Genomic DNA, 27739 nt, shown 5'->3' with positions numbered 1-27739 from the left:
TAATAAAGGAGCCAAGTAGACTCATCTAGAAGCTATAAGTCAGTCTGAATGTAAATATGGAAATGCCTAGTAAATGCAAGGGCAATATTTTTCTTCCAAGTTGAAATAACAGTTCTTTTACTTACGTCTTTCTTCTTAGATCAAGTCTAGCTCAGTCTCAAGGGTTTGGCTTTAGCTTTGGGAATACCAACTTCTCTCAAAAGTTCATGAATTATTTTTTATGGAGAGGTCGAAAGGTACATGGCAGTTTACCACGCCCCAAATGGAAGACAAGCTAGATGATGGGATTTAAATATAAGTTGTATGGCAACAAAATATCAACTACATGAGAAACCCTCCAGTCAAGGTACACCGTAGGATTAATAAGGATACCTGTGGTGGAAGACTGTGAGGAAGAAGGGAATTAACAAAAGAGGCTAAAGGTGGTCATTTCAGTTCATGTGGTGATCTTAATTCTGTAGAAGATACTGTTCTTGGTCACTCACTCTCAAACAAGAATAGACATCTGGTCTAACCTCTAATCCTACCGCCTTCAATTGTTTTTTTAGATAGCTGGAAGAGTCATTTCTCTAAAATAAAAATCTGGTTATACCAATTCCGGTTTAAATGGGATCTCACAGTCTTTGGGAAAATTTCTAAGTTGCTGCTATGGCTTTTTATGATCTGGCTTCTGCCTACCCCACTAGCTAACTGCATTTCTCCCCACTCCCTTCCCTACATGTACCCTGAGGGCCAGTCATTATAAGCTGCTTACATTTCTCCCGTGTCACCATGTTCTCTAACCTTAATGTGGTCCCTTTCCCTGGAGCAGCCTTAACTCTTCTCCACTTGGCTGGTTCCTATGTATATCCTTAGAAACTCAGCTTAAGTGCTCTCTTACTTCAAAAGCCTTCTCAAGCTGCAGGCTGAGTTAGCTCTGAGTATTCATAGCTCTCACCACACGTTACTACTATGGATGACACTAAGGAATAGACTTTGTCTCTCAATTCTATTCTTGTGCGTAATACAGTATATGGCATTAGGAGATGATCGATTAGTGTTTGTTGAATGAATAAATGAATAAGCAAGCTTATGTGCTTTGTAAAACAGATTCACTAATTCTTTCTGTTGGACATGGTCCAATGCTCACGTCTTCATTATTATTCAAATAAGGAATTGTAGAGAACTAAGAAAACAGCAAACGAAAATCCATAGGCCACAGGGAGATGACTGAAAGAAGCAAGAGAGAAGCTAGGAGGCAAAAATTCCTAAAGAAAAGCCTCAGGCTTCTTTATAGCACAAATGTCTGAAGAGTGGTGAAACAGGAAAGAGTATTTATGGATTACTAGTTAAGGAAAGTTACAATTTTTTGATCATTCTGACAGAAGAAAACATATTATAAACTTTATAGGTTGAGAAATATAACTGATACACACACACACATACACACATTAAAATCCACACCAGCCTTAAAATGCATTGTGCTAAGCACTACTTCGCTGCTTGAGCAAGGCCCTGATCCCTTGTACATATTATACGCTAAGTGAATAGCAGATTCTGGCTACCTGGGAGGGACACATTCCACGAATTTCAAGAATCCTTAGTTTTGTGAATACCCCTAGTGTATATCATATCCCCAATAAAACTAAAGTATAAATGAAAAATGAGGGGGAGTTTTTCAAGCTCTTAATGAGTCTATAAATAAAGCATTAGAGTGATTTATAAAACTGTTTTCTTGGCAGAGAATCATCAAAATGTTAAACCACTTTACTTTCTCTTACGTTCATTACCAGCCCAAGGAGCTGGCCTTCTTTTTCGGGCCATTAAAAAATATTTATATGAAAAAATCAGTGTTCTTTTTGAAAAATAACTTCTCAAGAGTAATTGCAGGTGTTATAATAAACATGGATCACAGCAGTGAGATGTGGGTACTCAGAGGAGGGCTAGGTTCACTCACTAGCTTAGTGATGGTCTTCTGTTTTCCAGCTTCAAAATGTCTATGATTTGACTTCATGCCTCTGTAAGATGACATAGTGTATGTGTCCCTGATTTGTGAAGTCATTTGCAATAGTTGAAACTGAACTTCCAGTCCACAAATACCCAAGTTCCACCATCTACATAATTTTTTAGAATCATATCATTTTTTCCTGAAAATATTCATTAAAACCAAATGACCAAAAAGAAAACAAAAAGTTGTGAAAGATCTACAGGTGATTCCAATGAATAGATGTCTTAAAGTGCTCTTTGAACTCAATTCCAGGGAGTATCAAGTATTTTCAAAGTAGTGTTATATCCATTTACTTAAAAGCAAATGGGGAATGTCACGCACAAAGAGATGCAAGAATTGTTTGTTAAGGTCATTGAGCAAATCAAAAGAACAAATATGGTTCCTACATCTAAGCCCTGAAAGAGGTGCTTATATCTGCAGTCCCATTAGAATGGAGAGTTGTTATTTAATGGGTATAGCATTTCAGTTTTGCAAGAAGAAAAGAGTTCTGGAGATTGGTTGCACAACAATGTGAATCTACTCAACAATGTGAATGGCACATGTAAAAATCATTAAGGTGGTAAATTTTAGGTTGTATGTATTTTACCACAGTTTTTAAAAATGACAGGAGATAGGAGGAGATGAGGAATTGTATTCCAGGCAGAGGCAACAGTATGTTCAAAAGCTTGGAGATAAGAAAGATTTGCATTAGCCTGAGGTCTTTTAGTTACTAGGAGTAGAGAAGAGAGGAAATAAGTTTTCTTTCCCTTTCATGGATATAAAGCTTGCCATGGAGCAATTCTGAAATAGTCTAAATTTGTCTTTGGCACTCTACTATTTCCCTTTCTGTACTTTTCTTTTTGGGCCTTCTCCTCATATAGCTAACATCCTTCTGTTCATCCAAGCTCTCCAGGGCAACTCACCAGTTAGGAATGTTTCAATTCTTAAAACACTCTTTACCTTCAAATTACCCACCTCTGTTTTAACCCCTGTCAGAATTTTTAGTCCTTCAGAGCAGCTGTTCTCAGCTAGGTTGCAAGAGGACAGCCATCTGATCAAATAAATTTTTACTAAAGTGTAAATGACTATAGCTTCTCAGAAGTGTCAACCTTATAAGAGAATACTTCTGAATTCAAAGTGAGCCTAGTAAGATTTTCAATAGCAGAGTGAAATGAAATTATAACATTTTTGGCCATATTAGGAAGAATGATTCTGGTCTGGAGAGCTACTCTGTAAATGGCCTATCTTACTTGAAAATCTGTCTCAAGAGTTTGGTTCTCCCAACCTATTCCTACTTTTATTCAGCTTCTGTCCTCCCCATGTCTCTGAAAGTTGTAAATCATTTTCACTGTTACCCACAAAAGGGTGTCTGATGCTGAGTAAGGGAAATTGGAGGAATAAAAGGATGTGTAACAAAAACCATTTATTTATAGGAGTTGTTAGGTCAGTAATTTCCTAAACTCTCCATACTGTCAGATGGCAACATGCCTATTTAGATTGATATCACCACTACCCCTGCATCATGGTAAAAAAGGAAGGGTTCTTGGCTTCCAATCACAGCTTCTCCATTTAGTGTGTGACCTTAGGCAAGTCACTTAACCTCTCTGAGCCACGTTGTCCTAGATGAAAAATGAAGATAATGATAGAATTTACCTCCTATCATTGGTGTGAGGATGAAGTGAAATAATGAATGTAAAGCATTCAGCACAATGCTTGGCATATCAAAGAGAGATAACAGTGGTACCTATTATCTCCACCATCACCATCATCATTCACTAGAGAGCTCCTATTAAGAGCTGCTCTGGCCCAGTTCCAACTAATAAGTGAGAAAGAACAGAACTGACACTGAAACTTCCTACCATGGTCAGCATGTCCATCCAAGGAGAATGGCAGGAAGGGTAATGCAGAAAGCCAGGCTCTCAAGTATTCTCTGCTTACAGATTTTGGGATTGGCAAGCATATGATTGTGCCTTCTCTCCTTTTAGTCTTGTGGTGTCTGGCAAAACCAATTCCCTCCCCCCAGCTCTGGCTCCAGCAAACCATCTGTGGCATTGCTTCCTGTCACTATAGCAGGTCCTTCATTGGAGATTCATTGCTGCCTGTCCCGAAATAAGCAGTGAGGAAGACCATACGCATTTCTCTATTAATCAAAGACACTTTTGGGGAGAGAGAGGCAGTCTCTACATAATCATCATTTACCCCTGGTCTGAAGCAGAAGCAGCAATGGTGGTAGGTGGAGGATGAGCTGCAAAGTCAGCCTACACTTCTCGTTTTGGCTTCTTTCTGCATGGGGGGAGTGAAGTATGAAAGGAAGCTTGGAAGAGGTAGTGCTGGCCTCAGTCCTCCATTTAGAAAACATGCCTGAGTGGGGGCCTAGGTGGCTGAGTCATTAAGCATCTGACTTCAGCTTAAGTCATGATCTCACAGTTTGTATGCTTAAGCCCCGATTCTTTCTCTTTGTCCCTCCTGGGGTTCTCTCTCTCTCTGCCCCTCATTCACTTGCACCCTCTCTCTCTCTTAAAAAAAAAAACAAAAAACCAAAAAAAAAAAAAAAAAACCCATGCCTGGGAGCATTTTTCAAAGTTTCCTCATTTGTAGTTGTGCAGGCTGAGCACAATGCGAGGGGCAATGTCTACCTCATCATAATGTGAATTGTGCAGTGTGTGACCTGCAGAACCTACAGGGCATCCTTGCAGATTTCCCTTCCTGGGCCAGCCAAGTACAAGCACTTGGTTCAGCTTCTCTTCTCCCCTAAGATTTACACTCAGACCACAGCACACAGTGCTGCCCATGCATAACTCATGAGGACACCACATTTCTCAGGCTCTCCAAGAAGTGAATCCTCTTTCCTACTTATTGCTATATTTGGGGAGAAATTGTGTGTTTCTGGAGGTCTCGGTATCAAATAATATGTATGGGAGTCAAATGACATAGAAGAGAAGTAGAGGTGACCTTTTTTAAAAAGTTGTTTTTAACATTTATTTATTTTTGAGAGACAGAGAGAGACAGCGTGAGCGGGGTAGGGGCAAAGAAAGAGGGAGACACAGAATCCAAAGCAGGTTCCAGGCTCTGAGCTGTCAGCACAGAGCCTGAGGCGGGCCTCAAACTCATGAACCGTGAGATCATGACCTGAGCTGAAGTTGGACACTTAACCGACTAAGCCATCCAGGCGCCCTGACCTTTTTTCTTTTTTTTTAAGTTTATTTATTTTTGAGAGAGAGAAGAGAGACAGAGCGCGAGCAGAGGAGGGGCAGAGAGAGAGGGGACACAGAATCTGAAGCTGGCTCCAGGCTCTGAGCTGTCAGCACAGAGCCTGATATGGGGCTTGAACTCACAAACCGTGAGATCATGACCTGAGCTGAAGTTGGATGTTTAACCAACTCAGCCACCCAGGTGCCCCTAGAAGTGACCTTTTTAGAGGAAAAGCTTACCTTTTAGGAGGTGTTGAATACTAGACCCCTCCTTTTCATGGCTGGTATTTGAATTGATAGATTCATAGGCTGAAAAACAATAAGGGTTTTACCTGTGAGTGTGAAAAAGTCTTGAAAAAAGCTATTTTTCTTACCTCAAGACAAGGGAAAACCAAGTGGAGGCTTTGATGCTTAAGCCTCATAATAAACTGAATGGTTTAAAAAAATCTGTTGGTGCTATCATGGAGAGAAGGTTGATCTGGGATTTAAAAAGTGCTGAAGAAAATAATACTTTTATTGAAGATGTTTAAGAGTGAAATCCTGTAGGGACCATGATGCTGAAATTCTGAGAGGAAAACTTTTTACAGAGCAAGAGCATGAAACAGTTAATGCTTGACACATGCTGTGAGGAGATGCCCAGATTTGAACAGCAGATGTGCTATGGGGCCCCAGAGCGTGCAGCAATGGGGGGATGACAGACAAGCGTGAGGAGCCCCAGCCTGCAGCTGTAGTGCAAATACAAGGGTTGGACCAGGGGAGTCGGGAGGGATTCTAACCCATCTGATTCCAGCCAAGAAGACAGACAGGCTTTTGCACAGCCCTCATGATTCTTTTTTTTTGCAATCTCTTAAAGTTACCTTGGGCAAAAATTATTCTTCTGGTTGTCCTTGTCAGTCAAAATGAAAACTCGTTGAAGCAATGCTGTTTTAATGGATGAGGAGAATTTGGATGACAGACCAGAGAAGGAAAATTAAGGGGTGGTGGTGGTAATGGATTGCAAAGGGGTCAACTGAGTGGATCTGAAATGGAAGAACAGTTTTTAATGGGAAATTTGGGGGGTGGGTACGGGGGTGGGGCAGGGTGGGTTTGTGATATTGAGGAGGTAACAATACGGAGGAAAAAGTCAGAAGGAATCATAGAAAATTCCAACTGGAAAGTATTTTGAAATCTTCTAACCATCCCCCTCCAGACTCATTTCCAAATATATTTATATGTGTATGTATGTATTTATGCTTCTTTGTCTCATTACTGATAATAAACTAGAGAGGGTGCCAAAAAAGAATGTTTGTTTTTATTGATTTGCTAAACTGTGGTGGGCTTGGAAAAGCCTGTTCCTTGGTGTTTTTCCACCTCTCGAGTACACACACACAGCCGCACACACACACACAACTTAGGCTGAGCAGCGCAACTTGGGATTCTGAGAACCAACACTGGAGAGAGGAAAAGCCATAATTAGTGTTAATTGTTGACCCTACAGTTCAAGAATAGATGCTCTGGAGAATGGGAAATGAGAACAAACATTAATTATTGAGTAGGGACCTTGGAGACAGACACTCCGGATTAAAAGGAGAGAGATAAATTGCATAATGAATGTTAATTTTCCCTCAAAGAATTGAGTGCTCGGTGGTTGGAAAGGAAAAAGAGGCTAAAACAATCATGAAAGAGAAACCTCGCTGTGTGTGGGGGTAAGAGGGTACAGGGTTATACACACACTTTCCATCACTGCTTACCGCCTCACCCTTTGCCTTACAGCTCCCAAGAAATTTGCTCTGAGGGTTTTCCTTAGGACTCTTACTGTATACCATTGTTGTCTGCTAGGAAGCTCAACCATTTCCCCAAGAGCACATAAGCCAGAAAACAGGCACACTGCACACTGACAAGCTGAGAGGTGTGTGACACTGAAATTTATTTTGTATGTGTGTTGGTGGGAGTGTAACTTACAATGAGGGGGGTGGAGGGGCGCCTGTGTGGCTCAGTCGGTTAAGCCTCCGACTTCTGCTCAGGTCATGATCTCGTGGTTTACAGGTTTGAGCCGGACGTGGGGCTCTGTGCTGACAGCTCAGAGCCTGGATCCTGCTTCGGATTCTGTATCTCCCTCTCTCTCTGCCCCTCCCCCCTCACGCTCTGTCTCTCTTTCCTTCAAAAATAAATATAAACATCAAAAAAAATTTTTTTTTAAAATGAGGGACGTGGCTGGAACTGAATGCCACTCAAGAGAGAGCTGTGGCCCTGCGTGTGCTGCTGTGGGGGTGATGGGCTCCAGGGCCTTTACTGTTGCTTTATCTTAAGTGTAATACATCCCCCTCCCCCTCCCCACCCACAGCCTCCAAAGAAACCCTCTTAACTGAAAGTGAAAGCAGAAAAAAGGTAATTTGAGTGGAAAATTGGAGATGAAGATTGTAGCTAGTTTTGTAAAGAGACTCTAGTATCAGGCTTGTCACTGGCTGCTCAGATTTAGAGAGCTGGTGCACGTCCCCACATCCAGGCAGCATCCCCCACGTCTGTGCACTGCCTTCTGTTCAGGCCCTCATCAGCTGTTGCCTGGATGGCTCTGCAGTAGCCTGAGTGCTCAGCCTTTTCTCTTGCCTGTTCCTTCATGCTGGCACACGCACTGGGTTACATGACACCCCTCCTCAAACATCTGTGATTCCTTGTTGCCTAAAAAGCAGCATCGATAGCTTTATCCTGGAACACAAAGTCTTCTCTGCTCTGGCCCTGGCCTGACTTTCAGCCCCATCTCCTCCCGCAAAGCCCCTCACAATCCATACACATGGCCGCTTGTCATTTTCTACACATATTCTACTTTCTTTGTTCATGCTGGTCCCTCAGCTGGTCATGTCTTTCTCTCTGCACTGTTTATCCACTTTTACTAATTTCTCAAAGGTTAGTGCAAATGGAATTTCTCTGCAAAAATCCCTCCCTGGAGCCCTTGGATGCTCTAGGTTAGAACTGATCACTCCTTCCTTGAACACCCCTGAATCGTGTTGGTTAGGCCTCTAAAGTAGCACTCCTGCCATTCTGTCTTGTGGTGGAGTTCATTCCTTGTGAGTCTGTCCTCACATGGGCTGTGAGGCCCTGCTGGGCAGTAGCCACAGATGCTGAGCCTTGGAAACAGGATGAGAGAGCGCAAGCTCTGGGATAGGGATGCCTGGGAATGAATAAGCTCACTGCTTACAGGGTGAAATCAAAGTGCACAGGGGAGTTAGACTCCTGTGTTTGTTTCCCCACATTGATATGTGAATGAAAATACTCACTTCATGGGATTGCTGGCTGATGGAATGAGATGACACCGGTGACACAGTGCCTGAGAATGTTTGAGCTCAATATCAACCTCTTTCTCTGTCCCTTGCATATGATAGGCATTCACATTTTATTATAGGAGTTAAACACACATGTAATGGGTCTTCTCTCTTTTAGGTCCAATAATACTTTATATAAGAAGTTTACTTAATACTTTACAAGATGTACTGCAATATGTTACCAAGTGGGAACTGGGATGGCAGATATTTTTTGATACTAACAAGGAAACACACTTTATCATGTATTTCAGTATCATTCTGAGGACTGGAATTGGGAACACATTTGACAATAATCCTTTTTTTGGGTAGCATGAACTTTTTTTTTATTTTTAATTTTTATTTAAGTCCAAGTTAGTTAACATATAGTGTAATCATGATTTCAGAAGTAGAATTTACTGATTCATCACTTACATATAATGCCCAGTGCTCATCACAAGTACCTTCCTTAATACCCATCACCCATTTAGCCCATCCCCCTGCCCACCTCCCCTCCAGCAACCCTCAGTTTGTTCTCTGTTTTTAAGAGTCTCTTATGGTTTGGGATGGCAGATGTTATTATAGTCGCATTATTTTAGCTAAGGAACATGGTGAGCTGCTGTGACAAGAGACTCTAAAAGATAAACATTTATTTATCTTTCTGATAAGAGTTGAGAGGTAGGTGGGCAGATCAGGGTGGCTTTGCTTCATGAAGTTATCTGAGGACTGATGTTTCTTATATCTTATGGCTCCATTATCTCATCGACTATTGCCCTCTTCTACCTGGTTGAGCTGTTTTACCACCTCAGCCGAGTCCAAGGGGAAAGAAGACCAACCTCCTTTGGTAAAGAGGAAGGCAAGCAGTGTCCTTTTTAAGGAAATAACCTGGAAGTTGCATGCATTACTTCTATTCACATTTCATTAGCCACAACTTAGTCACATGGCCATACTTGGTTGCAAGAGAGGCTGGAAAAACGTAATTTCTAGCCAGTAGCCATATATTCAGCTAAATTTGGATGCTTTTAAATGTGTATTTATTTATTTTGAGAGAGGGAGAGAGAAAGAATGCACATACACACACGTGTGTGAGTGGGGGAGGAGCAGAGAGAGAGGGAGAGAGAGAATCCCAAGCAGGCTCTGCACTGTCAGTACAAATCCCGACAAGGGGCTCAAGCCCATCAACTGTGAGATCATGAACTGAGGCATGATGAAGAGTCAGATGCTCAACCAACTGAGCCACTCAGGTGCCCCTGGATGCTTTTAATAAAAGGAATAATGAAAGAATGGATATTGGTGAACAATTAAAGTCTCTGCTACTCACAGTTTCAACCATTATTTATGGGCAGTATTCCAGGAGTGACTGTGGTATTTTCTGGGATATTCAGAAGTAGATAAAGGGGATTAACCCATAGGAGTTTTAAATCTTGAGGAAAGAAGATAAAAAGTAAAAATGGTAAAGGAAGTGATGGAGTGCCTGGTGAGAGGCCCAGGCAGTAAGAATTAGTGGAATCTAAGAAATCGGCAATTAGCATGACATCAGGTAAGCCGTCACAAAGAAGGTGGGAATTCAGCTAGTCGTTGAAGCCTGGAAACTTGGACAAGAAGGACTGGAGGTAAATATGATTTAGTAGGAAGAGCTTTGACCTGAGTGGGTGCAGGAAGATCTGGATTTGAGCCTTAGATTTGCCACATAGAAGCTGTGTGACTTTGGGCAAATCACCATACTTTCCTGGGCCTCAGTGTCCTTATCTATAGAATGAGAGAGTTTGCAAACTGTGGTCTCATATCTCTGGTGGCTCTGTATAGACCCCCTATCCAGGAACAATCTTAGAAGGGAAAGAATTAGCTGAGCTGTGGAGAAGTTGGGGGGGACATAGACCAACCCCACTTCAACCAGACAGCTTTGCTGTTATCCATATAATTTACTAGTGTCCTCAGCAAGTCTATTTGATAAGCGCTTCCTCTGCTTAAATGATGATGAAGGTCATGCCTCCATTCCATCTTGACTCTGGGGTTCTCTGAAATAGAACAAATGTAAGGGAGGTAGAATTCATAATTTCATGGGCTTTCTAAAAAATGTAAGTACCATCATATGCAAAAAAATAAAGAGGAACTAAATATTCTTCAATACTTCATTATTGATTGTTTTCCTTAAAAAAATAATTTCCAACAGATTCAGAGAGAACTATTATTTTTGACATTTTTCTTCTTTGGGAGGCATAAAGTGGTGATGACACATTTTTAGCCAAATATGAGGTAGGGGAGTCTTTGTGCTTATAGTAATCATGAGAGGTTTTTGTCAAAGGAAAGGAGGCTTCCTAGTATTTTTTAGTGGCTCTCTGCTGGTGGCTATCAGAACACCTTCCAGTGTGGGCTGCTGGGGCTTTGCTGGCCTCACTGTGATGAGGGAAAGAACCCTACTTCTCTATGAAGTCCAGGAATAAGCACAGCTATCACAGCCTGCTGTGTGGTCTATGTGACAGACCCAAATTAGCTCCATGCTGAGCCTCATGGGAATCTCCCATAATTTCTGTAAGGAGAGTATGTTGGTCAGGGCTTAGTGGAGAACAGGAACCACCATGTATTTTAAAAAGGAATGGAGTTACGATACAGAACTTGGTGCTTATAAAGTTGCTGTAGCAACTACCTTGGGCTTGCTTGTCAGCACAAGTAGCCCAAAGCTTCTGCCTTGCTTCTGCCCTCCATGGCTCTTGCTAGAGCAGCTCTTTGGCAGAACCCAATTTGCGTGTAGCCTCCTGATGGCAAAGGTTATCCAGGAAGTGTTTTTAGCCTTGCCTCTGCAATACAGGAAGGCCCACTGGAAGACAGTGCTAGGTGCCAAGTGACCATATTTTCCTATATTTTCCTATATTTTTTTCCTATATTTTTTCCTATATTTCAATTGACCTGAGGTTGTTAGAACTGGCAACATTATTTCTTATGGGTTATTAACAAACACTGATTGGACAAAATTTGCAATCAGTCTAAAATTTGCACACTGGCTGCTTCTTACTTTCCTCTACTTCTCACTCAGAGATGGATGGATTGTGGGCCTTATGATTAGAAGTGATGTTTGGAAAATGAGAATAAGAACAGTCGTGAATTATTGAATGGCTGAGATCCTGCTTCAGGATTTAGACAGCAGAACTGCCCCACCAGGAGAGTCTCCTTGGGAAAAGGGCATATTTAGTAACATACAACATTATAGCTGGAAGGAACCTTAGAAAGCACCAGTTTAGCATTTTCCAAAGTGTTCCAAAAATGACTTAGATCCGCATGTGCTTTGCTGAAAACAATAAATAAGTGGTCAAATAAGTTTGGGCAACAATGCATATCCTCATCTGAAAGAGCAGTAATTCACATTAGCATATTAGAGGCCTTGTGAAGTCCTGCAGTAAGGAATCTGCTTAGCTAATTTAGCTCACTGGTTTCCACACTTACTTGACCTCAGAATCTTTTGTTTTTTACATAATGCCTGTTAATCTTCTGAGGAGTTGGAGTTCTATGGGACATAGTCTGGGAGGATTGGATCTAATTCCATCTACTCTTTTCCCATATGAGGAAGCTGAAGTCCACAGCAGTGAAATTACTTGGCCATGATCACAGAAATTGCAGGTGGTAGAGCTGAGCATAAACCCCAAGACTTTGGACCCTTAGTCTGGAGTTCTTTCTTTTTACCCTGAACACTACTTTGTCTAAAGGACTTTTCCTCCTTTATTTTTTTAAATTCAATGTTTATTTATTTTAGAGAGAGGTGAGGGAAGGGGCAGAGAGAGAGAGAGAGAGAGAGAGAGAGAGAGAGAGAGAATCTGAAGCAGACTCTGCACTGTCAGTGCAAAGCCCAATTTAGAGCTTAAATCCATGAACTGTGAGATCACGACCTGAGACAAAGTCAGACACTCAACTGACTGAGCCACCCAGGCACCCCAATGGACTTTTCCTCCTTTAACTCTCCTGTCATCTTCTTTAAGGCACCAGTTGTTAAGAGAAAGACTACTCAAGGAAAATTGTATTCTTTTACCCATGGGTTGCCACAACCAGCATTATCACAGATGCCAAATGGGGAAAGCAAAGAAAAAGTCAACCGTTTAGTATGTTTGCTTCCAAATAATCAGTGTTTTGAGACCAGCTGGAATATTCTTCAGACCCTACATGTTTCTGTTTACCAAATTGCAGATCACCAGGAAGTGACACGAAGTATATGATCTATTGCTAAAACTATCGCCAAATCTACTGACCTAAGAAAAAGAAACCTTTATTATATCTTGCATAGTTTCTGTGGGAATCTGGGAGTGGCTTTGGTGTGTGATTCTAGTGCAGGGTTTCTTGTGAGGCTGTAGTCACAATGTCAGGCAGGGTGGTCATCTGAAGGTTTCACTGGGGCTAGAGCATCTCCTCTCAAGGTAGTTTACCCATAAGCCTGGAAAGTTTATTCTAGCTGTTGGCAGGAGGTGTTACTTCCTTGCCATATGGACCTCTCCACAAGGTTGCTTGAGTAGCCTCATGACAGACATGGTGGTTGGCTTTCCCCAGAGTGAGGAATCCAAGAGAAAGAGCCAGGAGGAAGCCGCAGTGCCTTTTATGACCCAGGCTCCGTGTGGTCAATTCTGTCATATTCTACATTTATTAGAAATGAGCCACTATGTCCCGTCTACACTCAAGGGAGGGAGTATTAGTTTCTCTCTTTTGGAGGAACAAGTGTCAGAGAATTTGTGGACATATTTTAAAACCACCATACCAAGAACCAAGAAAAAGTTGTAAGAAGAAGGATGCTAATTAAATGACCAAAACAGGGGTGCCTGGGTTGCTCAGTCAGTTAAGCAGCCAACTCTCAATTTCGGCTCAGGTCATGATCTCATGGTTCAGGAGTTTGAGCCCTGAATTGGACTCTGCACTCACAGTGCAGAGCCTGCTTTGGATCCTCTGTCTCCCTCTCTCTCTCTCTCTGCTCCTCCCCTTCTCATGCTCGCGCTCTCTCTCTCTCTCTCTCTATCACACACATACACACACACACACACAAATAAACATCAAAAAAATAATAAATGACCAAAACATAAAGAACATATTTGGGGTAAAAATCCATTTAGGACAAGAACAAGTGCTAACTGGAAACTCTGAAAGAGATCAAGAATTTAAATTTACATGGGGGCATATGGGTGGCTCAGTTGGTTAAGTGTCTGACTCTTGATTTCAGCTCAGGTCATGATCTCATGGTTCGTGAGATTGAGCCCTATGTCAGGTTCTTGCTTACAGCATGGAGCCTGCTTGGGGTTCTCTCTTCTTCTCCCTCTCTCTGTCCCTCCTCTCTCTAAACAAACAAACAAACAAACATTAAATAAAAAAGAATTTAAATTTACATGGGACCTGAAGTCTCAACCTGAATCACTGGCACAGACATCCTTGAACTTCTTGCAATAAAAAAACTTATAAAAGAAAACTTCTCTTGTGGCCACCATGACTGGGAACATAGGTGAAGGATCTGACTCAAGGATAAGCAATGCAGAGAGCACAGCCACTGCTTTGACTTATATCCTTCCAAGTGAACTTTTCCTTTCTTAAGCCTTTGCATTTTCTAAGTGTTGCAATATCCCAACATAACCAAGAGTGTCAAATTCCATCTCTAGACTTCACATCTTTTTTTTTTTCTTCTGAAGGTTTATATCCATTTCTCTATGCTCTCTGAAAGCAAGATATCATGATCTAATTGCCTAAGAATGTATTTCCAAATAGATGTTGACAGAGTCTGAGAGTCTCAGAAAGATCAGACTGATCATATTGTCTCCTTTACTCAAGATTTTTAAAAAATTAACAACAACAACAACAACAACAACCCAACGTGATCCCCAAAGAACTTTCCTTTGTGGTACCTGGGGTATTCAAATCAATCAGCAAGTATTTCTTGGACATATGATAAAGATAAGAGGTTCTCTGGGACTCATGTAATATATTTGGGGAGCTAAACAGAAAACAGATGCAGATTAAAAACAATAATCACAAAGCTGGGATTGAGAGAGAGGAATGGGCTGAGGCAGTTATAAGAGAGGAGGTGGATTTATGAAGAAAACTGTCCCAGAAAAGATGAGCCTTTGCCTGGAACTTAAAACAATTCTCAATATTTGTGAGCAATTGGGCAAAGGCTGGGAGGGGCATAAGAGAAGGAAGCCTGAATGTCTGGGCCATCGGAGAGATGAGGAAAGAGTGGGCCTGAATGTGATGGGAGATGAGACTGGAAGGATAGAGAGGGGAGGATGGTAGAGATGGATCTGAACAAACTGAGCTACAAAGAGTTTGGTGTAATTGGAGCAAGTCCTTTGCAAGAGTTGAACATTTTTTTTTAGTATACTCCTTCTCAAAATGAAATGAAAGAAAACAACAGCAACAAAATCTTTCCTATTCACAGAGACTCTCCAAAGGCTAGACCTGTTCTATGGGCCCCCCGTAGGGAGATGTGGGTTTCAGGTTCTGCCTTGTCTTCCAGGACACATTCCAATCACCATCAAGGCTAAAGGTCCACCAATTGTATGTGGAGGAAAGGCTGGCAAGAGGCCAGTGACTGACTGACTGATGGATTGATTCATTCAACAAGCTTACCGTGAATGCCTTTAGGCTTGAGAGGATTAAATGTATTGTTCATGGAACTAGCACAAGATGGCAGACAAGTCTCCATTTATTCAGCATAAGTTTCATTTCTCTTTCCTCCTTTTGTGTGGACACTATTGAAAGACTTTTCAATGAAAATTGATTGTGATCCTGCTATGTATGTGTTAGGGACGATGTTAGGTGCTGAGAATACTAAAATGACTGAAACATCATACTGACAATGTGACAACGAACTTAAAGCCTAAATATTTATTTCCTTTTCTGCTTCTGGCTTTTGCTTTACCAAAAGGGGAGCTATTTCTCCTAGAACGGAGTGGACAAATGTGCGGCAGGTGAACAGAATCATATTTGCTCTCCAGTTGTTGTACCAGCTGTGTCACACTGACAGTGGCCTCCACCTGTCCAAATTCTGCTTCTGCCAATACAGATCCAAGTTATTTTTATACTTATATCATGCGATAACCCAAGTGGTGATGAAAGTTCTTTAACACTGAATTTGGAACTGAATGCATTCTAGTTTCTGGAAACCCATGTACTAATCATCTATTTCCAAGCAATAGATGCAATACGTAAACTGCAGCAATAGTCAAGAAACTTCCTGCTGGAGGTAGAGGAGTTGATCTTCTCATTTTGGATGAGGGACCTTGAACACTGGGAGGGACTGACCCAAAGTCATCTGACATGTAGATGGAGGCAGAGGACAAGCCAGGGCTACTCAAATCTCCTGGCTTTGAATCCATGCTCTTTTTATTAAGCCAGTGGTGACATAACTCACCAAATGAGTACAGATTTTAATCTCCCTCATCAAGAGGCCTGCTGGGCATACGTCTCACACATACACATCATGATGGTTCCTGGGTGGTTGATACTCATCACCCTCTGACTTCATTTTTTTTTTCCCTTTGCAAAATGGCTATTGCCCAGAGCCAGCATCTCTTCTCCAAAAAGGTAATGTGCCAGAGGGTTTTTGGAAACTGCTTTGATATCTGTCAGAAGCCAAATGATTTGCAGCAATGAACCAACGCACATAACAAGGATACCTGATTGGATTACCAATTAACCATCTCCACCTCTGGAAGGTGGCTGGAAAGAAGAGAAAAGGCAGTGTTTAGTTTGGGCAATTACCAAAAGGGCTTTATCATTCTCATCAAGGCATCAACACAGCACATTAGACCTCCTCCAAGCCATTCCACAGGAACTTCCCTCTCCAGATGCTCCAGCAAGAGTAAACTTGTCATGCAAACATTGGGTTATTGTGTCTGAGCTACAGAAGCACCTCTGTGTCAGTGAGAGGGGAGAAACTGGCTGACTTGCATCTGTTTTTAATGATGTCTCTGCTGCTGGGAAGTTTTGGAAGCTACAGGTAAAATCTTTCCATATAAAAGTGAGGCTGGCCTGTGGTGTAACATCTTACCTCTACTTGAAAGAGGCTCCTCGGTTTCAGTAGGCCTGGGGAGGGATAGGCCGATATTTTCTCCATCTGGACCCAGCAAGAAGTGTCCTGGTGTGGGGTCTTCAGAATCTTCTTGAAAATAAACACAAGCATGGACAATGTTAGCCCCAGTGCAGGGGAGGCAGGCTTCACCTGGACTGTGCTCCCCGAATCCCCAGCAGGCAGATGCTAGTGTGCTCAGGTGCTTGCCAGAGTGCAGGGTCAGCCCTACTCCTGGGATTTGGCAGAGCAGGGCCAGCATTTACGTCCTGCTCTCTGGAGGTCAGTGTGGGGCTGCCACTAGCCTATGTCATGCCTTTGTGAGACTCTGGCAAAGGGGTCTCTCTGGACTCAAGCAGCCCTATATTGGCAAGGCTAGGGTGGTGTGTAGCCCAGCCCCTGGGCACAGGGCTATGTGATTTCAGCCTCTGCTTCCCTTTTCCATCACATGTCTCTCTGCAGTGCTCTGCAGTACAGCCTACCCTATGGATCAATGCTGGGACTGCTCAGTGACTCCAGATCCTCAGGCCACTGAGAAGAAGGAAACTGTATTTCCCTCTGTTGCTTAGAAGAGTTGAAGGTGTTTCTATAATGTTCCCTTCTCTATCACTGTGGCACAGGGGTCAGGAGGAGAGCTGGCCACTGGCCACAGTGGATGCTTACAAGGACACACACATACACACACAGGCATAAGATGCACACACAGAAACACACACATTTACAGATGTGCACACACATCTGATTACAGGTGTGCGCACACATATATATGCAAAGCGAGTGTACACACGCATGCATGCACAACCACATATGCATGTGTGCACGCATGTACACATGTACCATGCATGAACAAGGACACACATCAATACATGCACACTTGTCCTCAGGCATGCATGCCTGCATAATCACACACACATATATACACACAAGTACTCATGTAGGCATATAAGCATACACATACCCTCATACACACATGTGCTCTCATATACATATTCATTTACACACACTTAGCCAACACACTTGGGGCTTTAGGCTGCATTCTTATCATAGTCATGGCCCTGGTATTCATTTTTTCTTTTCTTTTTCTTTCTTCTTTTTTTTAGTGTTTATTTGTTTTTGAGAGGGAGGGAGAGACAGAGAATGAGCAGGGGAGGGGCAGAGAGAGAGGGAGACACAGAATCCAAAGCAGACTCCAGGCTGTGAGCTGTCAACACAGAGCCCGATGCTGGGCTTGAACTCATAAACTGTGAGATCCTGACCTGAACTGAAATCTGACACCCAACCAACTGAGCCACCCAGGCGCCCCCATTCTAATCAGATACTCCCTTTATAAAAATGTCCAAGTGTGTGTGTGTGTGTGTGTGTGTGTGTGTGTGTGTGTGTTTGCTGTGATTTGTCTTGGGCTATGCAACCTCCTAGAACACCCTTGTTACTGACATGACTGTACCTAAAGTTTGGTTCATTTGTATCAAATTTAATAGAGGATCCCTGCCATGCAAGTATAAAAGGGGAGAGTGTTGTAGGAGAAAGATTCCTTACAGAAATAGTTTATAAGTGAAAATGACATCTTTGGAGAAAGAGATAGAGAGGTAGTGAAAGAGAGGAGTTTGATTTTGACCATTGCAGTGTTAGAGAAGCTGCAAACACATAAAGGAGTTACTGATCTATGTATTTAATTTATGCTTACAAGGTTTCAACTATACATGCTTGGGGGAAGGAGGGAGGGAGTCAGAGACTTAAACAGTGAGGCATCCTGTCCCTGAGTGGCGTGAGATGAAAATGAAAGATGCCATACTTGCTGTCTTTGTGGTTCTCAGTTCCCATGTGCCTCTCAGAGAGTGAGTTTCTTGCAGCCCTGAGTGTGATTCTGCTGTTAACAGAGATACTTTCTTCACATTGTCTGGCACCCAAACACACACTGATCTCCTTCATCTGGGGCTCAGCCAGAGAAAGCAGCCCAACACTCCCATGAAGGAGGAATAGCTGGCTGGGCTGCACTTTCTAGAAAATGGTCTAGAAAGTGTCCAGCATGGCACCTCCCTAAGGGACTCTCGGGTAATTTGGACTCTAAGCAATTTTTGCTTTATGAGTTGCTTTTAGATCAAAGCCCCCCGTGGAAACTATTGCTGCACTGTCTCTGCATTATTGCTCTTGTATAAGCATCTTAGTCTCCTCCTAGACTGTCAGCCCTTAAGGATAAAAACTTTAAGTGGGCCTAAGTCATAGAGGATGTGGATTTGCTCTGCCTCACCCTTCAGTAGAAACCCAGGGTCCTTCTCTCTCTGTGAACAGGCCTCAGGCTGGAGGGCGGCTTCTCTCAGGGGACTCTTCCTGTTGGCAGGGTCATGTCACCAGGCTCCCTTGCCCCAGGGAGGGTGTTGAATATCCTGGTAAATCCAGTAGCGTGTCTCCCTGATGAGCACAGGGAGCTGTGTCATTACATACTGCTGCCAGGAGTGAGGAGAGCACAGAACAGCTTGGCAGTGCATGTTGGTGCAGCAAACCCTTAAAACATGTACTGACTCTTTAGGAATATGCATGGTGAACATTAATCCCAGACATTGTTGGAAACACTGCTCATTTCCTCTTTTCAATGGGGTGGCTTTCAGACAGCTTACATCACAGCTGCTGTGTGGCCCTGGCAGATGCTTTAAATGAGCCAAGAACCACAGACAAGCTGGGTGGGGGTGGGGGTGGGGAGCATCTGTATACCCCAGAAGTGATTACCTTGTCCTTCTGCTGGGAGTGTCCCCTTGGCCCTTCTCACGTCCATGGGGCCTGTGGAGCTGTTGCAGCCTGATGTCCTGGGGCTGTCCCGGCCCCTCTGACTCTCTGGACTTTTTATTCCTTTAATCAGGGACATTGGTGGGGTCATATTTTGGGGTGGGACATCATCACCTTCCAGAGCAAAACGAGAAAAAGCACAAGTGAGAATTTCTGAATCGGCAAGAAGGAGAAAGAACCTTTTTTTTTGACTTGGTTGATAGCTCCTTGTGCTTAGGCTGGTTTATTCCAGTTGTTCTTAAGTTTGTCCCTCTTTTCTAGCCCTGCTAAGGAGTGGAGGCCAGGTGTCTCCCATGGCCAAGGTGGCTAGCTAGAACAGTGGTCCTTCAGTTGGGGAGCCTGTAAGCACTGGGAGGACCCGAGCAGTGGTTATTGTTCTCATCTTGTTCACAGGCTCCTGAGATAGAAAAAAGACTAGAGAGGCTATGAGAACCTTCTAGACCAAACTCTCAAATTAGAAAGCCCCCATCTTGGGCTCATGGGATTGTTGATTACAGAGTTTCAACCACAAAGCAATTTTTCTACGCAGAACCTCCTCAAGGTTATAAAGTACAAAGTAACACCTTCCAGATGATAGAGGGTAATGGGATTGATGATAATGCTACACAAAGCACATCATTCCCTTCACTTCTGTTCTCTTCCTCCAGCTATTTTTCAAAATCAGTAGGGACTATTCTAGGAAGGGTGAAACCCAGTAATCTAAGTGATTGAGACCTTGTCTTAATCTCAGAGAGTGGTCTTTATTTCACGTTTAACACACTGTTGCCATTGTGTTTCAAAGCTGGCTTCACACACAATTTCAAAGTATCACAGGCTACTTATTTATTACAAAGGAAAAATGTATCTTTACAATGGAGAAATCTAGTAGACACCACCTTTAACTAAATAATGAAATTTAACATCCCCTATAATAAAACAAATTATAACAAATGAAATAAATATGAAGGGATATTTTGTGTCTCTTGATGTGATTGCTGGGAAGGATATATTGTCACTTACATACTCTTCTTGCCAAAAATGTTGCATCTGAATCTAATCACAAGGAAACAGACAAATCAAAATTGAGAGCAATCTGAAAAGCAACTAGTCTATCCTCTTCAAAAATGTCAAATGTCATGAAGAACAAGATTCTAAAGACATGAGACAGTTAAATACAATACATGATCCTGAGTAGAGTCCTGGATTGCTTGGGGGGAAAAAACTATAAGGAACATTATTGGTATAATTAGGAAAATTTGAATATGGACTATGTATTAGAAAGTAATATTGCAGGGCACCTGGGTGGCTCAGTCAGTTGAGAGCCTGACTTCGGCTCAGGTCATGATCTCACGGATTGTGGGTTCGAGCCCTGCGTCAGGCTCTGGGCTGACAGCTCAGAGCCTGGAGCCTGCTTCTGATTCTGTGTCTCCCTGTCTCTCTGCCCCTCCCCTGCTTGTGCTCTGTCTGTCTCTCTCTCTCAAAGGTGAGTAAACATTAAAAAAAAAAATTAAAAAAAAAAGAAAATAATATTGCATCAATGTTAATTTTCTTGAGTGTGGTAATTACATTGTGTCTACGAATGAGAAACTCATTGCTCTCAGGAAATATGTGCTGCTAAAGGAAGAAATACACAAAGTCTGCAATTTAATCTCAGGTGGTTCATCAAAAAAATATATATGGTGTATATGCATATATAAAATCTTGTTTTATTTTTATGATATTAGAGGTGAGATTATCCAGGGCTAAGCAAGTAAATGGGTATGTGCAACCTCTAGCAATGGGGCAGTTCTGCTTAGCAGCTTTAAATACCCTTGTCCTAGGAACCTTGTAAAAAAGATTGTCATGGAAATCTTGCCTTTTTAGACTCTTCTTTATGCTTCTACCACTAGGTTGGGTCACATACTGAACTAACACACCAACGTATCAGGGACTTCTCAGACCAGGTTCCCTCTGGCAGGGCGGCAGGCGATGCACAAGCTCTAGATACCTGGTGAACATGGCAGCTCAAAACAAGTGGAGAGCAGTGTGAGGTGAGCAATACCAAAGATGAAATTTACCAATATTGCCACTGATCTCAGTGGCTCAGACTGTGCCCCTGACGTTGAGACCCACAGATGGAAAGCTGCTTTCCTACCTGTTTGCACACAGAGCAACCCTTGCCCACATCTAGATTTTTTTTTTTTAAGGAAACTTCAGAGTCTTTAGGATGATTAACTCTCACTTAAGAGATAGAGTAAATGAGCTCTTTCCCCAATAATCAAAGGAAGCTTTCAATACTGAAACATCTCAAGAATGTTCTGACCTGTTCATTGTATTGTTTATTCTGAAAGACAGTGTAATGGGTAGGAAGACAGATTCTGGCATCAGAAGGCCTGAGCTCCTATCCCAGCTAGGCCACTTGTAATTGTGTGACCTCAAACAAGTTACTTATCTCTCAGGCCTTCAGTTTTCTGATCTCTGAAATGAGGGTAAGGTTGTTGTGAGGAGTAAATGAGATAAACTAAGGATGGTACCTGGCACAGAGGAAGAACTCCATAAATATGAATGCTCATCCTTTTACTTTTCATTAGCACCCGTCAGAGACCACTCAACATTTATCATACAGTCATCTTGCCCATTGGAAAGGACGTTCGGTTTTGTGAAAATGAGGGGCTTTCTAAATATGACCCATTACTTCCAACCTATCAACACATAAAAGATTCCCTTAGGTATACTCATATGTATAGTTTCAAATGTCCATGTGATGTCTTGAAAAATTGAAGTCTTTTATTGATATTATGACTTTTAATGAATAAATAAATATTCTTAAATTGATTAGAAATGGAATTTCATTGGCTAAAAACATAAGGTAAACTATAAAGTATGCAGCAAAGTTTTAGTAAGTCTGGTGCTGTTTTACATCTGCAACCAGAAACTGTTAGTAGGGGGATGATTCAGTGAGTAAGTTGCATGAACTAGACACTAAGTTGGTCTTATAATAGCACTTTGGTGAAGACAGCCGCTGCCTGAACTAAGCCATTTTCGAGTGGCAGGGGAGCAACTAGCTTCCCTTCCAGCCTCCTTCTTCATGGCTGAGGTTCCTTGTGTGTCTTGCCTTGCTTCCTTTCGGGGTGAGAGTCCTGTGGGATACTGGAGGGAATGAATAGCTACCTTGAGGTGAGAGCATGTCCCTGCCCGTGTCCACTGGGAGATGCACTGTTAACTCCCTTGGCTTTTCTAGGGATGCATGCTTCATGGGAGTTTTCCGTAAAGCCCTGACCTTTTCTTCTGTTTCTGGTCCTGACTCAGGGTGTGGAGCACCTAGGAGACAAGGAGAAAGCCAAGTTTTGTAGATGTCTGTGGTTTTTGCCAACTGTCTCTTCTTTTTGGGGACCCATCTCTCCCCTGCTCACACTATGTGGTTTGGGTGGAGCTGTGTCCATTCCCTGACTCTGGGGATGGGCGTGTGACTGGCTAATGAGCACATTTCATTGTCTTAGCTGCAATGATTGGGTCCAGGTTGGGCATGCAACTCAAGCCTGGCCAATTAGAGGCAATTTGGTACTTTTGCAAGAGCTTTTAAGGGGCATATCCTTTCTAGTGGGGTTAACAGATAAGAGATTAGCATGAAAATGCAGGAGGCCAGGCCATTTGGGTGGTTTAGTTGGTTAAGCATCCAACTCTTGATTTTGGCTCAGGTCACAATATCGCGGTTTGTGGTTTTGAGCCCCATGTCTGGCTCCGTGCTGACAGTGTGCAGTGTCTGCTTGGGATTCTGTCTCTCCCTCTCTCTGACCCTTCCCCCTTGTGTGCACTCTCTCACTATCTTTCTCTCTCTCAAAAAAATGAACTTAAAAAAAAGAAAAAAAACCAACCCATGCAGGAGGCCATCTTTACTACCATATGGGGACATGTGAATATGACCAGAAGGCATCGACTTCTAGATTTTACCCTTTTTCTTCCTTTAAAAAATGTTCTCTGGAGATGATGACTCTGAGGAGGGTAAACCATGATTTAGGAGACATTTACATTAGGGAGACCCACATCCAAGTGCCTGCCTGAGTTCCCTCAGAAACACCTAAACACAGGTGATCTACCTCTTCTGTGTGACTTTTCTTTTGAGGGATGTTGGGTGTGGAAATGAATCTCCACTGGGAAGATAAAGAGTTCTGCTGGAGGTTCATTGGCTTTAAATGGACTCCTCAGGGGGTTCAGGACTCTGTGTGGTTCTTCTGAGATGGGAGGTAGTTTCAAAGCCTTGGGCACCTGGAGAAAATTTGAAAACAAAACAAAACCCAACATGGCAGGTATTTAAAAACTGCTGCTTGCAGAGGACAAACACCACTGTATCTTCTTGTATCTCTAGCACCAGGTGCTGCTGGGTGTGACGTAGCTTCAGTACCCATGGCTGAGAAGTAAAGCCGACCAACCGACTAACCGGGGAGCTGGCTGTATGATCAGAGTGGTGCCGCTTTGCTTCTTGGGAACTGGGAAATGCCCCTCCCTTAATCCATCCTTTGATTCCTCTGAGATGTATAAACATGATAAATTTGACAGCCTTCAAGACAAAATATAGTCTTTCTTTGTCTTGCAGCCGAGGAAACTAAGCCGGGTTGGAATGATATAGCTGAGATTTCTGTGTATGGAAAGTGAGGAATCCCTGTGTGTGTTGCTAAGGGAAAAAAGCAAGGTACAGAACATTGACTGTGCAACATTTTAGGTTACAAAGAGCAGAAAGTAGGAATATGCATTTGTGTTTGCTTACTTTATGTAAACTCTTTAAGCCTCAATTTCTTTTCTGTAAAATGGGAGTAATCATACTTGCTACCTCATAAGGTTGCTGTGAGTACAGAATGAGCTAATTACACGTAGTTACAATAATGTTTGGGATTAGAATTTTTCATGGGATATTTCTTTGAGAGAGGCTCTTCTCTCATTAGGTATAATCTTGCCACTTGAAGAATATCTAGGTATCTTCACATTTCTGCAATAGAAACATAGCTGAAAATGAATCACCATGTGACAGAATCAGTGGCAACTTTAGCCCAATTTTTTTGTGTCCAAAAAACCCCAAAATGTGTGTGTGTGTGTGTGTGTGTGTGTGTGTGTTCAGAGAGAAAGAGAGACAGGGAGAGAGAGAGAATGAGACATTGAGGGTAGTAGTACTTAGGGTCTCCTCTTTCCAGTTACTCAAAAGTTACTGAGGGGAGCCTGGGTAGTTCAGTCAGTTGAGTGTCTGACTTCAGCTCAGGTCATGATCTCACAGTTCATGAGTTCAAGCCCTGTGGTGGGCTCTGTGCTGACAGCTTGGAGCCTGGAGCCTCCTTTGAATTCTGTGTCTCCATCTCTCTGCCCCTCCTCCATTCACACTCTGTCTGTCTCTCTCTCTCTCTCTCTCTCTCTCAAAAATAAATAAACATTTAACAATTTTTTTTAAAAAGTTGCTGACAATTCTTCCTTTTAGTTTGCAGCTTTTAACATATGAACTTGGCTCTGTGAAATGTATACGTGTTCTGGGTTTCAAGGAGTTCAATTTCACAGGAGGAAAAAGAAAACTGTTTTTCATTTTGTGTGTGTGTTCAAAGAGAAAACAATGATCAGAAACACACTCAAACACCCTACATGTTTAGAGTTGGATGAGGAAGGAAATTCAACCAAGTATATGCAGGATGATATTTATAATTTTGAGACATTAAGAAAATGATTAACCGAGTGTATGCACATAGGATCTTTATGTTCCTAGAGACCTTAACTGTCTAGGTGCCAGCTGCCCACCAACTGCCCTTTTCTGAATACTGACCTTGTGCATTTTGTTTGACAAGGTTTGCATTGAGAAATCTATGTGGAAATCCAAATGATTTGTGTGAGGTATGCTGACAAGCCAAGCCTTAATTTCTTTATTCCAATTAAAACTTTATATAGAGTTTTAATATAGTGGAAAATACTGCCTTCCTCTGCTAAACCATATACAAGGGTTGAAGGAAAGGACTCCTGTCTTCTGAGCCTGCCTTGGTTCTGGGCTGACTTGGGGTATGAAATCAAGGGCTTTCCTTAGGCATGCAGTGACTCTGGCAGATCAGGCCTACTGTTTACCCTGGTCAAAAGGAACTGGGGAAGACAGAGGCCTTTCTGGTATGGATGGGAAGGTTTAGATCAGGTTAGATACAGGAAATCTGAGAAATCCTGAACAGACTGAAAATAACCTCCCTCATTGACACCAGGACCACCTGGAATGCCCATGGCTCCTCCAGTGTCACTTCAGAGGACGAGTCCCCACAATGAACTAACATTGCTATAGTTCCCAATCCAAGACAAGATACTTTCACAAAAATGCATCAACTCATTTCATCCTTCCATCAGCCCTGTGAGGTGGGCATTATTATCTGTGTGCACAGATGAGGTCACTGCAGCTCAGAGGGCTTGAGTTCATGCAACTGCTACAGGCAGAGCATTCCAGAGTCCCCACTTGTTCCTGCTCAGCACAGGTACCTCCAAACCATGGAAGACCCACGTAGAATTGCAAGGCAGGATGATGCCAGAGACAGCTAGGAACATTCTCGGGGGAAATGGTGTACTTGACTTTTGAAAAGGTTGATAAACTTGCCAAATTTACTGTACATTTTCAAAGGTGACAGATCCTCAAGCAAATCCATTGCTAAATTCAAGATCTCTAGCATTTTGAGTTTGAAGTGGGTCAACTGCTTATAAGCTCAAATTCCGTCCTTACAAATTTACAGATAACCCCCAACCCCTTAATAGCACAAAGGACTCTGTTGCCACCAGAGTGCGGTAATATCATATGCTTTAAGGTAGAACTGGGGCAGCTGAAACTCCTTGTAGTGCACCATTTTCAACATTTAGTAAATTACTACAGCTTTATTCTAGCTGCACATGATGAGCTCAATAGCAAGTAGGGCCAGTTCTCTGAGACATCCCTTTTAGTTGTCTCATTGCTAGATTGAGATTAATCTTTTAAGAGCAAGCATGCATGCACATGTGCACACACACACACACACACACACACACACATACACACAACCTTTTTCTTCTTCACTTCCCCAGCTGTGTTTTTCTCTGAGCCAGTGGCAGGTGCTATAGGAGGGAAAAGGCATCTTTCAGCACGAGGCTCCTGTAACAAGTGACTGCTTCTGCCCTTGTGGAGTTTTATATTCTCTTGTCTGTCTGTAGAAATAGGATGGGAATGAGAACTTATTAGTTGCAAGTATGTGGACAGACAGTTGACTTTCAACTTCTATCACTTTGGGGTTAATAGGAATAGAGGCAAGGACAGGCACTGAGACAGCCATGGCTTTGGCTGAGGTAGGTTCAGGGAGTCCTAATCTCATTACCTGGGTTGGGTTCTTGCTGGCAAGTCAGGTGATGCAGAGAATGATAATAATAGTAGCAGTTAACACATACTAAGTACTAAATATAGGAAAAGAATTATACAAAGTATTTTATGTGCAATAACTCACTTAATCCCCACAATAGTCTTATGAAGGGATTATTCTTATCCCCAATCTACAGGTGAGGAAACTGAGCCTCAGCAAGATCAAATAACTTGCCTAAGATCACAACTGGAAAGTGGGGTTAAACCCAGGCGGTCTAATTGCAGTATGCGTGTGCTTGAGTACTAGGCAAAAAAGGGGGTTGTCAGTCTTGTTGCCACCTTCGACTGGACTTTGTTACTTTCTAAGATAAAAGACATGAGGAAGTGATGCTCGGCATGCCTCAGTGTTCTTAAATGAACTCTGCATGATTAGGGTTACCCATGTTAACAAGCAAGACGTTTGGCTTCTTACCGCTGAGATCTGCCTTTCTATTGGGGAAGGCCCCTCCATAGAATGTAATGTGGGATTTGTCACTCAGGAGCCAAGAATGATCGATGCAGGCATGCCCAAAGGCCCTTCTGGAGGTTTGCTGTATTTTTTCATTGTGGCTCTCCTTTGAAGTGTGTATACGAGGGTGATTCTCTATTGATGTGTCCTGGGGAATGACAGATACACATTCCTGTAAACAGGCTTTGTAAAGGAATAGAGCATGTTCCTTTAACAGTCAGACCTTGTGCTAGACTGTAGTTCCAAGGAAGAAATCTCCTTTGCAGCCTAGGAAGAAAAACATGGTTGTAATAGCAAGATCTCTAATGTTGTTTGTTATAATAAAACATTTTACTATTCATAGAGGAGGAATGACCTTTAACCATGCCTGACATATAGTACTTTCTTTTTCTTTCATATAGTGCTTTCCTGAAAAAAAATTTAAAAAACGAAGCTCTATGATCCTTATCTCTATGCATTGTAAAAGGTCTCTCCCTTTGCCCTTCTGCCATGTGGCACCTCTCTTCTCCCCCTTTCCAGTTCACAGTGACCTTCTTGTAAGTCAACTGAGCTTGAAGATAGGAGCATGTGTTGTCTATATTGCTCTGAACCACTGTCATCTTACACGCGCGCGCGCGCACACACACACACACCTTAGAGTTTAGAAAGCATTTTTACATTTTAACGAATTTAATCCTCATGGTAGCTAGTGAGTATGT

The 27739-nt window shown here is 42.4% G+C and overlaps 1 protein-coding gene and 1 long non-coding RNA gene across 4 annotated transcripts in view; one reads left to right on the top strand and one right to left on the bottom strand.

Annotated features, from left to right (window-relative positions):
* Positions 1 to 22875, top strand: part of LOC113597385 (uncharacterized) — a 28604-nt gene extending 5729 nt beyond the window's left edge. The window contains exon 3 of the long non-coding RNA XR_003418159.2: positions 21114 to 22875. This is a non-coding gene — a long non-coding RNA (uncharacterized LOC113597385). The remainder of the gene's footprint in view (positions 1 to 21113) is intronic.
* KIAA2012 (KIAA2012 ortholog) overlaps positions 1 to 27739 on the bottom strand; it is a 107588-nt gene that overhangs the window by 55781 nt on the left and 24068 nt on the right. For 2 of the 3 annotated variants that reach the window (XM_053215568.1, XM_015075915.3), the window contains exons 6-12: positions 27006 to 27189; positions 26243 to 26385; positions 23301 to 23469; positions 22375 to 22524; positions 19189 to 19359; positions 16447 to 16557; positions 5398 to 5466 (exon numbers count right to left, since the gene is read on the bottom strand). In XM_053215568.1, the coding sequence (XP_053071543.1) occupies positions 5398 to 5466; positions 16447 to 16557; positions 19189 to 19359; positions 22375 to 22524; positions 23301 to 23469; positions 26243 to 26385; positions 27006 to 27189 (997 nt within the window). The remainder of the gene's footprint in view (positions 1 to 5397; positions 5467 to 16446; positions 16558 to 19188; positions 19360 to 22374; positions 22525 to 23300; positions 23470 to 26242; positions 26386 to 27005; positions 27190 to 27739) is intronic. The other variant, XM_027053206.2, reaches the window with a different exon arrangement.

This window comes from Acinonyx jubatus, chromosome C1 (genome assembly GCF_027475565.1).
Source record: "Acinonyx jubatus isolate Ajub_Pintada_27869175 chromosome C1, VMU_Ajub_asm_v1.0, whole genome shotgun sequence".
Classification (NCBI taxonomy): domain Eukaryota; kingdom Metazoa; phylum Chordata; class Mammalia; order Carnivora; family Felidae; genus Acinonyx; species Acinonyx jubatus.
This window is presented reverse-complemented; position numbering and strand designations above follow the sequence as displayed.